Source organism: Hippocampus zosterae, chromosome 14 (genome assembly GCF_025434085.1).
Source record: "Hippocampus zosterae strain Florida chromosome 14, ASM2543408v3, whole genome shotgun sequence".
Taxonomy (NCBI): Eukaryota; Metazoa; Chordata; class Actinopteri; order Syngnathiformes; family Syngnathidae; genus Hippocampus; species Hippocampus zosterae.
In genome coordinates this window covers 5,945,620-5,961,299 of record NC_067464.1, presented here as the reverse complement: position 1 = coordinate 5,961,299, position 15,680 = coordinate 5,945,620, and the positions used below count along the sequence as shown (strand labels likewise).

Genomic DNA, 15,680 nt, shown 5'->3' with positions numbered 1-15,680 from the left:
GCGCTTATTGTTTGGTAGCACAGAGCCGGCAAGCAGACGCTCCCTTGGAAAAGTGGAATGCTAATTGAGACTTAGTCAATCATAAGTTAGTTATGGCTATCGTTCATGTGACAGACGAGAACTGGTCGCCTCCGCCCTCCTCGAACGTGTTCTCGTATCACAGTCCTTCGAGCCCTTTGCAGAGTTGATAAGGAAAAACTACATTTCCCTTATCATTTCCAACTCTGTTACGTGAATATTAAGTTTTTGCCACCGTGTAGGTCCTTTAAAACACACCAGTCAGTTCGGTGTGAAAGCGTTCACCTCTAACATAACCCTTTGCAGTGAACGACGCTACTAAAGTATTGATGCTCTTAAAACCGTCCAGTTTCCCGCTTGTGCACTTGCCCAGCCCGCATATAGAATTCTCCTGAAAGCCGAGCTGAGAACCTGCTCTGCATTGACCTTCGAATGCCAGGAATAGACGTCCCCGGTGCATCCACTCTGCTTCGTGTGCACACTCGCCGGCCACAACATTAGGTACACCTGCAACGTTAAGGGCGAGATCAAAATGGAGAAATCATTTCATAATACACGGTGTCCACAAAGTGTATTCAGCTTCTGAAATGATTACATTTTATGGACACCGTGTATGTATATATATTTTATATATATATAATATATATATATTTTATATATATATAATATATATATATATATATATATATATATATATATATATAAGTGTCAATACAGCTCTTGCATTGGATCTCATAAGATGGCGTACCTAATGTTCTGTCTTTTAAGTGTTGATACATACGAGTGAAGCACACAAATCACAAACGTGAAACCGCACTAACACTCCCAGCCGAGTTGAAGCGAAAAATTTCTGCTTGATATTTTAAATGAAACAAATTATGATTTTTAAATGGCTGACACAAAGTACGATGGGGACATTCCGGTAGCGTTTGCAGTCATCTAAATGGCGCATGTGTCGCCTTTGACATCCAAAGCGTGTTTGTTTTCAATCGAAGCGTCCGTTGCCTGCCGCCCGCCCGGTCTGATACATTCCGTGTAGCTGTGTGGAGAGAAGCGCCGAGCAAACAGTGGTTGTCATGGAGGCTGGAGGCCACAGGTGGAGTCATCACCTGCTTGTGTCGCATCTCCTCGTCCTCCTCCAAAGTGATGAATCACAGAGACGCCAAGGCACATCTTTTGTCTCTGTGTTGCTAGGTCCTATTGTAAAGATGTCTCGAGTTTGGATTTTTCCAATACAGTGAACCCCTGTTATATTACTGTCGGGGCCGTGCAAAGGGGTGGGGGTCAGGAGGGTAGGAGGGGGGTCATCAAGTGTCCCCAAGAGAAGAATAATCAAAGGTCTCCTACTAAGCGCAAAGAATATATATATATATATATATATATATATATATATATGCGTGTGAGTAATGTTGTCGGCTACTTTGTTGCGTGGTCATGCTGCACCTTGTGTGTTTATACCGCACAAATGCTCATTTCGTATTTTAGCATTAAGCTAGTAACATTACACTAGTGGACCACTGCATAGTTAAGGTTTGGATTCACCTGTTTGTCGATATTTTTCCAAAATATTGGGGAGTGCAAGCTACATTTTGCATGGGAGACAGGTTGGCGGATTATCAACGTCAAATTAAAAATTTCAACGCATTTCTAGGGGCATTAAGTATAAACAGATTTTCGTGATTCATGTTCCGGCCTGGATCCTGTCTCGCGCGAATTGCGTGGGGTCCCTGGTTTTTAGTGTTCAATAAAATGCTGAATTCGTTTTGATGTTGTATGTGATGTAGCTCCATGTGTGACAAAGTTGGACCGTTAGAAGGTATAATTATCGGAATAGCTATGCTAAATTCTATTAGCCTGTATGTGTGACACAAGTGTGCATGTTCGATCGAAAACGTTGTACTGCTCATATTTAATTCTTATTTATATTATGTTGTAATACTTTCAGAAGTGTGTTTTAATGAGTTAAAATATGTTATAGTGCGTGGGAGGGGAGAAATAATTTTAATCTGAAAATGAATTTTATATGGTTGCTCTTCATTGTGTTTTTTCACCTATCTCGGGTGTATCTGGAACATAAATAAAACACATGGAATATAAACAGATAACCAGGGGTTCACTGTAGACTCAGCCGTTTTGAATCCCATCATACGTGACTCATCCATGCAGCACCAAGCAGTCTCTTCCCATCTGGCGTCAGTGTTGAAAAAGAAAGCAGCAAGGTTTCCGTGACAACGAGGAAGAGCATCACTTGGATTGGTTTGACTCCTGAGCTCCTTTGTGCAGGCACGCCAAACACCCGAAGGACCAGCCTCAGGATACAAGAGCAAACAAGCATACACGCAGATGGTGGAAGACGGTTCATGTTCTTCTGCCTTACTTGAGCTTCACAGGCCAAGGGAGGCACGTTCGGAGTCCCAGCATGGATGAGAACACGATGGTGGGCCGGTGCTTCTTGAACTTGAGTCCCTTCTTCAGACGCTGGCTGCCCTCGGCCACGTAGATTTCACTTTGCTGGGCGGCGCCCGACATCCGGGCCAGTCGCTCCCCATGCAAAACCACCTCCTGCTCGGAGCGTACAAACACCTCCCGGAGCTCCTCCAATCGCCGCTCCATCTCCCGTACGACCCGCTGGCGCTCCTCCACCTCCAGGAGGCGCCGGCGAGCCGCTTCGAACTCCATGCTGGAGCTCGGCGTTACCAGTTTGGAGGACGGCGCCGTGGCCGAGGCGGACGTCGGCTCGGAAGCGGCGAGCATGGCGCCCGTCACCCTCCGGAAGTCGCCCATAGAGATGGAGCGACGGGTGGCTGGCGAGGCCAGAGCCAGGAGGGTGGACGCCGAAGCTGGCATGGCCGATAGAGGGGAGTGAGATGGGGAGGAGGAGGATGGAGGGGAGTGTGGACGGAGCTGTAGGATGTCCTCGGCGTGGTCTTCATCCTGGGGGGTCCTTTGTCGTCCTTTCATGGCCGCCTGCGGTTCGCCTCCGATTACGATGTGTCCCTGGTGCGGCTCCATTCATCAGTGATGACGGATGTGAGTCTGTCTCATCTCACGGGGGGGGGGGGGGGGGGCGAGGAGCTTCCTTGCAGCCGATTGGCTGATGGGGCTCACTTAGCCTACTGGCTCCTGATTGGCTGGCCGACTTCTGTGCTGCTGCTTACCTCTGACCGGGCAGTTTTTCAGTAAGAGCATTTCATTTGAATTTCATTTATATATTAATGACCTGTGTATGTCTTATATACAGCATATATTAAAAAAAATATTTATTTTATTTGACTGTTTCCTGTTTTTATTTTATGCCTCTAACAGAGCAGCTGTCATCTGATTTCATTGCACCGAACAGTTAATTTTACTGCAATGAGAGAAAAAGTATCAAAATTGTAATCTCCACAGCTCCCATGTTAAGAACAGATCATCAAAGTGAATCTGCCTATTGGTGACATTAAAGGGACATTTATAATATATGCAGTATTTATCAACGGCTAACTTCGCGTTGCCACTTACACAAATATATTTTAAATCGCACAACAGCAACAATATATTCCAAGTATGTCAAAAACATTCTAAAATAACCACGTCACACACTGACAACCAGATAGAGTAATTGACGTCTATAGCAATGTTTAAAAGCGGCTTTTACCAAATTATTAGAGATGAAGTAACATAACCGCTGTTAGTATTTATGGTGCAATAATGAATTTTCCAGAAGGAAGATTTGTTTGGTTGCGCAAGACAACCACTTGCACCAAACTAATCCTACATGCGGAATCATCACTGGCAAATGTCCGGCACAAAAGCAACCGGTTTGCCTCCAGATGCATGCCAAACGTATGTGCTCACAAAAAACATATGTACTGTGCATTAGACATGATTCACTCTTATATTTTTTTGCCTTACTTTAAAAGAAAAAGTGTGATTAAAGATGCATGGTTTATTATCTCTCGCTGTTACGGATTACGTTGATCTCTACTATTTGTTTTAAGTGGGCATGTGCCCACATGGAAGGAATTCAACTCCTAATCCAGTATTTAACTATATAAATCTGGATTTATTGTATTGTATGGTATTTTATTGTATGAACCACTGTCCAGTATTTCGTGCAGGTGCGCCATTTGCGACATTTTATTTAGAAAATAAGAGCCCAGAAGTCTTATTTTGAATAAGAGCCCAGAAGTCTTATTTTGAATAAGAATTGAACCGGATGTTACGTAATTTTGAGGTTGTGATTCAGATGGTGTGTCAGGGACGACAGAAGACGATGTCATGTTACGTCTTCGAGACATTCCGGCTTCAATAACATGAGAATAAACGGTAAAATGATCTATTAGCTTCGTTTTACGTATTTTATTGTTAAACCTGCTCAGGGTAACTGTTGTTCTTTCGCCGTAAACGTCTATTTTACGATGTTAGCTTTTGGCTTGTTGTGGTCTGTACACAGACGAACTTTCGCGGTAAAACAAGATGGAGGTATATTTGTTTGTTTTGCCGTAACTCAACTCCAGCATCGGCGTTTTCGCCCCCGTTTGGAAAATATTTTTGTTTGACTCATGGTTGCTGTTTTTATTTAGCCACCTGGCCGTCATGGACTCGTCGTTGTTCGAGAGCCGCCTGGAACTCGTGGCCCGAGAACGCAGCGGACATACGGCGGTGGTGGAGGGCGACCAACTGTATGTGTGGGGCGGCTACATGGTAACTCGAAGCGCAGGTTACAAGACGCACTTTCCTGAAGGGAATTATTCTTTTCTTTATTTTGTCAACAGTTCGCTCTACATACGCTATCTAATAATTCCACAATTACTGTTGAATTAACACATTTATTAAGCCAAGTGTAATAGGGATTTGACATCTTGTCTTCCCTGGACAAGACACAAGCATTAACAAATACAGAGAGTAAAGAGAAACATTTTGAGTTCAGATAAGCAGAGTGAATGACTACGTGTGCCTTAAAGGTGTGGAGTATGCTGTAATTCTTGATACTTGGGCTGTTTTGACACTAGCATGTCCGACATGTTATTAAAATACCGGCAAACTTTGAAATCGTCAATATAATGTGAGGTTTTTAAAAAATGCATGAAAACACATTCACGCTCATCACAAAGTTGTGTTAATTTTCTGTCATTTGATATGAACTCATGCTCTCGCTTGATGTCACTAAGTCATGCTGTTCTCCACAGTCTGTTGATGACGATGAAGTGTTCCTCCCCAGTGATGAATTCTGGGTGTATGACCTGGTACAAGGCGCATGGTAAGAATATAAGATGAGACAAGATATCCTTTATTTGTCGCACACTGGGGAAATTTACAGCCTCCAGCAGCAAGAATGTAGAATCTTTTTACATCAAGTACCACCCCCAAGAAAATACTCGGATCTCAAAGTATCATGGTGCCCGACATTAAACTACAGTAGCATAGTCGGCCCAAGTGTTCATCAGAAACTTTAATTTTCAATCTAATACCATCATAGGCAACTGTAACATTATGGACAGCTTGAACATTCTTGTTTTTTTAATCAATTAAAACTTTGCTTAGGGACTACAGTATATAACTCAAATACTCTTATTGTAATTGTTACATTTAATAAATGTATATCGTGATATCTACCATTACCATAAAGGGATTTAATTAAGACCGGGATAATGAGTGTTAGGCCAGATTGCCCAGCCCTATGACCTGACACGTTTTGTTACTGCTGTGAAAAATGAATTGACTGAATCACTGAATCACTCAGCCACATCATATATTTTTTTTCTCTTCTCAAAGGCAGGTGTTCCACATGACAGGCGAAGTCCCGCCTTCCATGTCAGGGAGCTGCAGCTGTTCCCTAAATGGTCACATGTACATATTTGGAGGTTGTGATGACAACGGTCAGACCAATCAGGTGAAATTTATAATCCAAAGTCGATGTCACAATACTTTGCAATGGGTATCAAAGGTCTCTACACCTCGGTGCAAATGCCATGTTTTCGTGCTTGTACTCGCACACCTTATTTTGTGATTCTTATTATTATTATACCGCAACCTCATTATTTTGACACCTCATACAAAATTCATTGAAAAGCTGTATATCCATCCTTGCTGCTGTAAATTGCAAATTTCTCCATTGTGAGACAAATGCTAAGATAAGGGTTTCTTATCTTATCATATCTTAAAATAAACCAGAAAGACAAAGGTAATACATTTTTCGTGTGACCTGTCAACAGATCTATCGCGTGAAGCTGACGGGTGATCATTACACATGGACCAAAGTTGTGCATTGCGTCGGTTCCGCACCGTCGCCCCGAGACAAACTGTCCTGCTGGGTTCACAAAGGAAGGTAGGCACAGTGACGAAAGGTGACTTCTTCAGATTCAATATTTTAATGTCTGCATCCATCTTGCATTGATTTTAAAAAATGTGCTTTAGGATCATCTACTTTGGAGGATATGGTCACAAATTGGTGGAAGAGGTGGACAGAAGAAACAGGAGCTTCATTGTAGATGATATATCGGAGGTAATTTCAAGAATAGATTCAATGAACGTGTGTGCATGTGTGTGTCTGCGTGTGTGTTTTTCCAGAGTTAAGAATTCCTCAGATGTTGTTGGTTTTGTGTCTTGTTTAAGGGTGTCATGTGGGGATGGAACAACGAAGTTCACATATTTGACCCCACGCAATCCAGTTGGGGTCAACCTCAAACACACGGCCACGCTCCGGCCCCCCGAGCGGCTCAGGCCTGCGCCATGCTCGGAAATCGAGGCTACATTTGTGGCGGGAGAGTTAAGGTGTGAGACGTTTTTCCAGCAGTGGTCTTACTTTGGAGATAAAACACGATTGTGTTCCAGCATCTTCATTTTGTTGTCATGAATGCAGGAAACCCGAAAAAATGACATTCACTGCTTGGACCTTGACTCTTGGATGTGGTCAGAAATGTGAGTGACTGTGACATGTCGCTCTTTAACGGGAATTCCTCTAAAGTCACCGTGCTGAAAATGATTTTTGTCTAGAGTCCCTGTGTCCAGCGTTCCAGTGGGCAGGTCATGGCATTCGCTCACAGCGGCGTCGGACAGCAGCTTGTTTTTATTTGGAGGTCTCAGTGTGGACTGCAAACCTATGAGTAAGCACATTTACAGTAACAGCTGATTAACATTTTTGGAGGAAAAAAAGGCAAAACATTTTGGGGGGAAAACACCAATGGAGAGTTCATCCTAAGGTAGCTTTTTCCACAATTTTGTGATTCCTTTTCATTTTTGTCGCTGCATTACCAGGTGACGGTTGGCTCTTCGATGTGGAGACAAAGACATGGGAGGAAGTGGAGCATCCCTTTAAGAACAAACCAAGGTAGCAGGTTTGGCGCACTACGGGTTGCTTTAAGCATTATTCACAAATGTTACGTTTGGAGAAAAAAAAAATCATTTTCTGTGTTTTAAGGTTATGGCACACGGCTTGTCCAGGCAAGGACTCTGATGTCGTCGTGTTTGGCGGCAGCTGTGATTACATCCTCCTTGTTGACACTGTGAGTACCAACAGTATGAAAATATTTGTGGCAGGTGTCAGTCAGTCAGTAATGGACTCTACTTATGTTCACTTTATTTTTGCCATTTCATAGGTAGAATATACAATATATTTCAACAGTGCTGGTTAAAAGCAAATTGTCATTTAAAAAACGTTGTCCTGGTGATTTTTTTTTTTTCAAGCACTTCAAAAAATGGTTTAAGTGAAGTGGAACTTTCTGTGGGATTCCGATTCAATTGGATATGGTTGGGTCATATCGAGAGGCCGTTCGTTCTACTTGCTGTTTTACATACATATGAATGAGTACTCTGAATATGGCGCTTCCTTCAAAGAGACGTTTGTCTCTCAAAGAAAAGATGTGATCCGCATCTCGATATGTTCTAAAGCGGAACGATTCGATGTGGTTGTATTCAATGCACTCACATTTTGAAAGCTATCTGATTAAACAGTCCAGTAGTACCACCCACTTTTTTTTTTTCATTTCAACACTTGTCCATTTGTTGTTTTTGTGCAAAATTCACCAAGCACTAACCTCGGGGATGAAATAAAAATGAAGTGACACCGCTGCTCTGGACGTCATTACGGAATAAAAATTCAGATCAAGCTGCTATGGATTTTCTGTGACCGAGGTCCTGCTTTGAGGTTCTTCCGACTTGTGCCTTCATGAGCTTAACATGTTGGTTCGTAAAAGAGAATAAAAGCAAAGCCATTGTCGCTGTGTACAGGGCCACTGCAATGATGCACTTGTCTTCCAGATGGCGCCATACCCACTCTTCAGGTAAACGATATTATGCATTACATTGACAAAAAAAGTTTCAACTTTAGCCATTGCTTGGTTGATTTTATTTTTTTTCTCCCCAAGCTATCAGCTATCAACACAATGATTTCCGTTAATTTCATTCAAACTTTATCAACTTCTCAAAGGCTGCTTCAGTAAAACGGCAATGGTCTTTTGCCCCCCATCGTGTGGCATCCGTTGGTAGTTCAAAACCCTTTTCAAGGGGCGCGTCCGTTGCTTGCGGAGCTTTGACTATTGGCGGCAGGGCGCAGTCGCTAACCCCCCCACAAATGGCGAAGGTTCACTGTATACTATCTTTTGCTCCGTCCCTTACATGGACATGAAAAATGACCCTTTTTATGCTGCCCACAGAATTTGCGAGGACTACATAGCAAAGAACGCACGCGAGTATGACGCGCTCCGAAAGCAGCTTCCACTTCTTCCTCCCAAACTCTGCGCATCAGTGAGGAGGAGAATGTCTTTCTACAGGCCTTCAAAGAAACAACACACGCAAGTTTTCTGAATGCCAACAACAATACAGTTTATTATTACGATAGCTTTTTTTTTTTAATTGAAGTGAATGGGAGAGGAAATTTGTCTTGTGTACAAATACATGTCAAGAATTATATTTTGTATTATTGCACAAATGTGAAATGATCTCATGCTGGCTGCCTGCTGTTATGATGATGATGATTAAATGGCACGTGAAAATACGGTCGAGTCACACTTTACATTTTTGGAAGAAGCTCACTACCTGCGTTCTGGTGGAAACTCACCGGTTGTTAATTAGGGCTGAGGCAAATGAGGTGCTCAATGCAAAGAAAGAAGAATTAAAGGGGGAAAAAACATGTGGAAATAGAGGAATAACATTGGGGGGGGGCTATCATGAGGGGAAAAAATAGTCACTACAGTAAGAATGTTGTAATAATTACAAGAAAAAAAGTGAACTGAATATAAAAAAGTATGCATACTCAAATACAAAAATAATTTTGCAACATTACATGAATAAACCTATATTATGACTTACTGGTAACACTTCTTGAAAATTGTTTTAACTTGAAGTATGGTGTAACAAAACATTCATTTATTGACCAAACTGCTTGTCCTCACGTTATTTTATCCTTGTAATAACTTTTTCCATGTAATAGATTTTCTCAAAAATCTGTTTGTTTTTTTTCACCACTAGGTGCCAGCACAGCCAAATGGTTCAAACCTAAACAGAAGCGATGTCTCCAATTAGGAGGCATTTTTTGGCACTCATTCCTTTCTTCAAGGGGTGGAGAAGTGCTGCCTTAACTGTGGTCAGGAAGGAAACCTGAAATAAACATGGCGAGCAGTACACGCCTTCCTTTTAACCTCTTGGCCTCAATAATGATGAAAAAAAAATCTCGTGCTTCAATTGCCCTACATGCTGCAAGACTTCATTTCCATCGCAGCAAATCCAAAATGTGCCTCAACTGCTACTCCGCAAATATTATTTTGTTTATTATCAACAGAATGGTTATACGTTAGCTTCCCGATTCCAAAAGCAAACAACAGTAAGGCGAGCGGTACAATAGAAGTTGGCTAAGTGTGTGTCTGCCTCTTCCAAAAAAAAAAAACACGACAAACAATGACCTTAGCGTTAAGTAGAGGTGAAGGGGTCAACTAAATTCCCTCTCAATGGTGTCCATCAGTTCTTCCTCAGAGCCGTCATACAGGATGACTGGTGTGGTGAGGGGGGGCACGCTGTGGCCAAAAGTGCTGAGAAGAAAGGAGAAACAAAAGTCAAAACATTTGTAATTCTAACACGTGACTGCAAAAAAAAAAAAAGCATTTCACATCATGTGCCACATTATCTGTCTCGGATTGGTTGTTTTTTCACAGGCATGGTGGTTTCGTGTACTGTATTTTAGAGGCCCAAGATTGGACCACAGATCATATTCATTGTTTACTGTCAAATTGTAATGACTGTTTAAACAAATGACTTTTTTAAAATGACGAGATGGACTTAATTATAAGGTACAGATATTTTTATAATAAAATGCTATTGATAACGATGCTGAAAAAGAATCAAAAAGCTTAACCTATCATGAACGTTTCTAGTGTTTCTCATGAGTGGATCATTTCAACATTTTACTGCGCATGTCCAGACTTGCTTCAGAACAAGCGTAGCAAAACAAAATTCTGTGACCAAAGTGAAGCGGAGTTATCCACGGTGAGCAAAGAAGAGAAACCACCTAAGGTTTGAACCTTTTTTACAGTGATATCCTCTGACCAGTTGTGGTAGCACTGCTGTCAGTGTCAGCCGAGGAGGATGCAGTCGAGTGGAGAGTGACACGAGTGACGTGAGTATTAAACTTACGCCTGTGTTTGGGATAAGGCGCCATCTTCTTCTGTTGGTCTTCTTGCCAAGAAGGCCTGAGTAGAACACTGACCAGGAAGCAAAGAGAATTGTGTTACATGGTTTCAGTTTTTTAGATTCTAAGTGCCACGATCTTCGCGCTGCCTCAGATCATCATTGCATTTTCTCTTTTTGCATTCAATAAATGCCCAACTTTTCCTCAAGTGTTAGGCTTGACAAATATGAATGACATCCCTTGATCTTAACCCCAAGCGGTGCCTAATAACGATCTTCAGCATTTAAATTAGGCCTGTTGAAGGAGGGGAACATCTAAAATAGGCTGCATAGGGGGCTCTCGAGGACCAAACTTGAGCACTTCGACCGTATAGGTCTACTTGATAAAAGGAAGTCATCCTTAGTCCTTACCTGAGGCGGAGGTGCGAAGGCGTGATGGCTCCTGTTCTTGTTGCCTGCTCCCCGGGAGCCATGTGGCCCCTTTGACCCACCGAGGCCGGAGGTGGTGGAGGAAGGGGTGGAGGAGGTGGATGACGCCCCCTGCTGCTGCTGCTGCTCATCTTCCTCCCCGCTCCTGAAGTGACACAGTCCGTACGTCCTGCATCTCATGAATGCCTTCTTGGACGCCGTCTGGTTCTTCTTCCCCTTAGGGCGAACTGCCGCTCCCGCCTCGTCGAAGCCGCCCAGCTCGGCGTCCGCGTCGTCGTCCTCGTCCCCGGAGAGCCCCGAGTCGTGGCCGGCGCTGTGACAGTCCACCGGAGCTCGGCGGCGGGAGTGGACCCTCAAAGCGTCGAAGGCGGCTCGTTTCGACGAAGTGACCGAAGAAGAGACGTTTTTAGCCGGCTTCGCCTCGCCGAAGCCCACAGGTGCAACTTTCGTCACGCGGCTCGTTCCGCTACCCATCCCGAGGTTAAGCGTCTACTTCAGTCATCTTAAAGTCGCCGCGAGTGTCCCGGTTAAAGTGAAATGGGACATAAAAGTAACAAGTCAGCCTCAGTTTGGACTTTAATGCCACTTTGTTGAGCGCATGACCCAAACGCAGCTCCACATAAGGATGTGAAACGGCGGCTTGGTTATGTAACACGACTTGGACGCAGCAGCACATGGGGGAGAGAAAAAAAACCCACTCCGCCTTCTCATAAAAGGACAAACATTCATCGTTGAGTTTTCCATCGTTTTTTCCTCTCATCTTTTTTTGGTAGCAAGAAAAAACTACCGTTTTTTTTCGAGATAAAAATAATACTACGAATATGACGTCATAAAAGTCGTAATATTACAAGACTGGTATTGAATCTTGCTTATCTTTTCAAAAGTCGTAATTCCCTTATGATAAAGTCTGACTTTTCAAAAAGACAAAGCAGAGTAAAAAGAAAACAGTGCCATATTTTCCAGCAAAAATCTGGCAATCTCGTGAAAGTTAATACTGTGACTTTTTCTTGGAAAAAAACCTTTCTTTTAATCCAGAAAAGAAAAATCATATTTAGAATATAATATGACAGGTTTTATCTCGAAAAATCTACCTTTAAATCAGAAGATACAAAATATTTTTGGATTAGAAAAAAGTCACAGACTTTTAATCTTTTGACTTTTTATTTGCCAAAAATTTGTGGGCAGTGATTAAATTTCCTTAATTTGGAAAAAGTAATTTTTCAACCAAGAAGTTGTAACGTGTGTGAATAAAGTGGAAATCTTTAAGAAAAAAAAGTCACAATATTGTAAATGTAAAGTCATTTTTTGATAGAAAGGTGTAATATTATGAGCACAGTCATTTTAAAGCAAAATAAAAATGTATTTTTTTTACTATATAAAAATTGTAATTTACAAGAATACAGACAATCTTGGTTGGAGGAATGTCAAGTGACAGTTGTACAAGAGTAAAGATGCATAGCTTTCAAAAAAAAAGTTTTAATCACAGACGAATACTTTTTTGAGACTCAGAATAATAATCATCCTAAAGTCCGAACAACAATAATGCAAACATTGGTCTGGTTTTGTTGGGAAAAAATATCCGGAGGTTGGCCCGTTCTGGACCTCTGCTCTATTCTGTAGCAAGCTAGGCCATTACATCATCCTGCACCGCTCCAACAGTCGGTGTGATTTACAAAGCATCAGATCATCTGCAAAGAGAAGCCCCTCGCCAGCCTGTGCTCAGCTAATAAGACTTTAGTGAGGTCAACTGTGAGGCGTTTGGAGCCCCATCCACTCGCTTTGTTTTTTTTTTTTTTAATTTAGAGAAAGAAGCAACATTCCTTACTGACAGTAGATTCATCATGAAGCTTTTTTTGGGGGGGCTGTGTGTGTTCGGTCCACTTGCACATACAAAGGACACAGCGGGGGCATAAGGTGGCCACAAATAAAGCCCGACCGCCCCCCGCCCCCCACCCCCCAAACCCTATAAGTCAAAGATGTTTGCTATGTTTCATTAGTGGGCCCCTGTTTTTTGTCGCACATGTGCGCGCGTTATGGACTGTGACCAAGTCAAAGACACCTGCGCAACCTTTTCAAATGTTCCCAAATTGTGGAGAGGGAAGCAATTTGAGGAAAGAAATTGTGGCCCAAAATGTCACTTATGGGAATGGTCTTGCACACTTGTTTGGCTTTTAGGACTAACTTGTTGTTGGATTCACAATCAAATATCCTACAGTGAATAGTTGTATTCGTTATTATTGTGGTTGCAGGCCGGTTCCAATAGTTTGCACTCTTGCACCGCTAAAATTGTTGAAAGAAATGTATCGTACCTAAAAATAGGGACTATACGTCTCTACTTGCCTGTACTGTTCCTTGAAAATTGTTCCGATACTACACACGATACCGCATCACCAGCCCGACAACTTTGTTGGTCGGCTGCAAATTACGCTTAGCAAAATGGAGAGAGGCCGCAGCGCCCTTGAGATGTGATGGTGGGCCCAGTTGTGACTCTTTAGGTGAATACAGAATTAACTATTTCCTCCCTCTCTGGACAAGAATTATCTTCCAGAATTATCTTCCATAATCCGAGGCAAATCTTTGTTATGTCACTTTCATTTTGACAGTGTGTGCCTGCTGCTTCTTATGTGGTCGAGGTTGTGTTGTTTCTACACTCCTACGTGTTTGATTGTGGCTCATTATAAAGAGATGAGGTGCACATCTGGACAAAATGTCAACAGCTTCCAGACGAGTGGGGTGGAGCCTCTGGAACCCAGCACGCTGCATAACTGTGGGCTTTTTTTTTTTTTTTTTTTGGTCAGCCTCACTCTGCTTCCTGCACAGAAGACTTGTATGCTCAAGAGTCGTTGCATTCCCAAGTAAGATTCACCACTCAGATGGATTTCTATGCAGTTTGGTGTTTACCACAAATTGCAGTTTGGTGTGATAAGGAAAGGCAACATTTGAGTAGTGAGAAATTCGGTTAGCGGCGGTACTCCATTAGGACTCCAGTAAATGTGTTTATACAATACCATTCATTTATAGTCTGCTATTGAGAGCTTTTGTAAACGGGTCAGATAGAGGCTAACATGTGGCTAGCTGAGTCAGGCTGTTGTTTGGATTTGTTTTATTTGTATGGAATGAGAAGCTTACTGTATCTGTCTGACTTTTCCAACTTTTTGATTAGACCTTAAGCTTTGTGGTCAAATGTTTTTCAGGTTGACGCCCAACAAGCTCGTGCCAACTTCATCTGGCTAACTTCATACGGCTGTGGGCCGCGGCGCACTGACTCGTGTGGCAGAACGCCACAAGATTTCATGAGTCATGAACTGCCAATGTGAAGTCAACACTTTTGACTGGCCAATGTTGTTTGAACGTATTGATGAAGTTGATCGAATCTGTTGGTAAAGTCAGTACCCCGTGGGATTATGGGAAAAAGGCTGTTTTAGCATTCAACCCATGTTTTAACCAATACATTCAAACAACTTTACCAAATGCGTTCGACCGACTTAACACACAGCAAACCTTATTTAGCTAACTTTTACTGGCTAATCGAACAAGGTTAACAATCAGCCGAGAGTTTTCCACCAAACTTTGTCTCGCTAATCAAACCTGGCAAAATGTCATTATATAACCTTAATATATTAAATAACCTTTATCAAACGAAAGTTAATTTGCCATCTTTATCACATTGATATCATCCAGTTAATACTAGGTTATTGGACTAATCTAATTGGACTTTAACTAATTTGATGAACTTCATCAAACTAAAGATATTTTGTCAGATTTACTCAGTTAATTTGACTTGCTCTCTATTATTTGCAAAATGAATTCCTGTATACTGTATAAGTAAAAGTTGTCATTTGCTGCCATTTTAGGGTATTTGTAGGCAATCACTTTTTTTTACGTGGGGCGGGCTGTCAATTGCAGCTATTTGTTTCTTAATGAAGAACTAGAATTAAATAAATCCGATTATTTTCAGTTGCATAATGTACTGTTAAACTAAAGCAGGATTTAAGTATATTACTGTACTCATGTGAACAAAATACTCCATTGCAGACAATTTGGACCCACAAAGACTGACGTAATGGAGAGACCTGCCCGGAAAAGAGATGTTAAGTGGGACACAGTTGCCATGGCAACAGGCAATGAATCCATGGGGAAAAATAAGTCAGTGCCAGTTTTATTTATCTTCCAGGCCATCCTTATTAATCGCCTCCATGACGACATATAAATGCAAACTTCTGACGTGAGAATTACGTCACGCAGATGAACCAGTGACCCCCTGCAAGCTTTATTTATTTTTTATTTTTTTGAGGGGGGTGGGTGCTAATCCATTGCGTTCTAGCATGTGTTGACATCGAAAACCAGGAGGTGGCGCCATCGCTCAGTGTAATTTAATTTAATTTGGGTTTCACGCGGATTATCTGCTCTTTGTTCTATTACGAGTCGTTTCATGTAAACAGCCATAGTCATTACATTAAAAAAGGGCTATATGAGGCATACATCAACATCAGAAAATAATTATTCGGGGTTTTAATGACCATTTTTCCTCATTATAGTGACCTATAGTTGTGTTTATTTACACAAACTGCATAGACTACCAGTGGGTTTTTTTTGTACGTTTTTAAGACAACATTATACACAGGGTCGGC

General features: G+C 42.0%; 3 protein-coding genes and 1 long non-coding RNA gene across 4 annotated transcripts; 2 read left to right on the top strand and 2 right to left on the bottom strand.

The window, feature by feature from the left end:
* Positions 1 to 2,391: 2,391 nt before the first annotated feature.
* Positions 2,392 to 3,469, bottom strand: LOC127614234 (TMF-regulated nuclear protein 1-like). The gene has a single exon (XM_052085438.1). The coding sequence runs from the start codon at positions 3,028 to 3,030 to the stop codon at positions 2,392 to 2,394; it is 639 nt and encodes a 212-aa protein (XP_051941398.1). The 5' UTR covers positions 3,031 to 3,469.
* A 723-nt stretch (positions 3,470 to 4,192) lies between these two features.
* Positions 4,193 to 9,157, top strand: LOC127614208 (kelch domain-containing protein 1-like). The gene is made up of 13 exons (XM_052085408.1): positions 4,193 to 4,326; positions 4,584 to 4,704; positions 5,190 to 5,260; positions 5,776 to 5,893; positions 6,216 to 6,328; positions 6,418 to 6,505; positions 6,616 to 6,774; positions 6,863 to 6,921; positions 6,997 to 7,106; positions 7,258 to 7,330; positions 7,421 to 7,505; positions 8,230 to 8,282; positions 8,655 to 9,157. Exons 2-13 carry the CDS (start codon positions 4,597 to 4,599, stop codon positions 8,803 to 8,805), a joined length of 1,188 nt encoding a protein of 395 aa, XP_051941368.1. The 5' UTR covers positions 4,193 to 4,326; positions 4,584 to 4,596; the 3' UTR covers positions 8,806 to 9,157.
* Positions 9,030 to 11,523, bottom strand: LOC127614231 (uncharacterized). Its single transcript, XM_052085435.1, has 3 exons — positions 11,032 to 11,523; positions 10,627 to 10,694; positions 9,030 to 10,025 (listed from the first exon to the last, which is right to left on the bottom strand). The coding sequence occupies exons 1-3, from the start codon at positions 11,521 to 11,523 to the stop codon at positions 9,926 to 9,928; spliced, it is 660 nt and encodes a 219-aa protein (XP_051941395.1). The 3' UTR covers positions 9,030 to 9,925.
* On the top strand, positions 10,533 to 11,901 carry LOC127614251 (uncharacterized). The gene is made up of 2 exons (XR_007966435.1): positions 10,533 to 10,609; positions 11,271 to 11,901. It is a non-coding gene; the product is annotated as an uncharacterized LOC127614251 (long non-coding RNA).
* The last annotated feature ends 3,779 nt before the right edge of the window (positions 11,902 to 15,680 follow it).

Bases quoted from the DNA above. Each gene is read 5' to 3' on its own strand.
- LOC127614208 (XM_052085408.1), top strand. From the start codon at position 4,597: ATGGACTCGTCGTTGTTCGAGAGCCGCCTGGAACTCGTGGCCCGAGAA. The intron at 7,331-7,420 runs GTAGCAGGTTTG...CTGTGTTTTAAG, and splicing joins CCCTTTAAGAACAAACCAAG to GTTATGGCACACGGCTTGTC. The intron at 8,283-8,654 runs GTAAACGATATT...TGCTGCCCACAG, and splicing joins GCGCCATACCCACTCTTCAG to AATTTGCGAGGACTACATAG.
- LOC127614231 (XM_052085435.1), bottom strand. From the start codon at position 11,523: ATGGGTAGCGGAACGAGCCGCGTGACGAAAGTTGCACCTGTGGGCTTC. The intron at 10,695-11,031 runs GTAAGGACTAAG...CTTCCTGGTCAG, and splicing joins CCTTCGCACCTCCGCCTCAG to TGTTCTACTCAGGCCTTCTT. The intron at 10,026-10,626 runs GTAAGTTTAATA...CTTTCTTCTCAG, and splicing joins GCCTTATCCCAAACACAGGC to CACTTTTGGCCACAGCGTGC.
- LOC127614234 (XM_052085438.1), bottom strand. From the start codon at position 3,030: ATGGAGCCGCACCAGGGACACATCGTAATCGGAGGCGAACCGCAGGCG.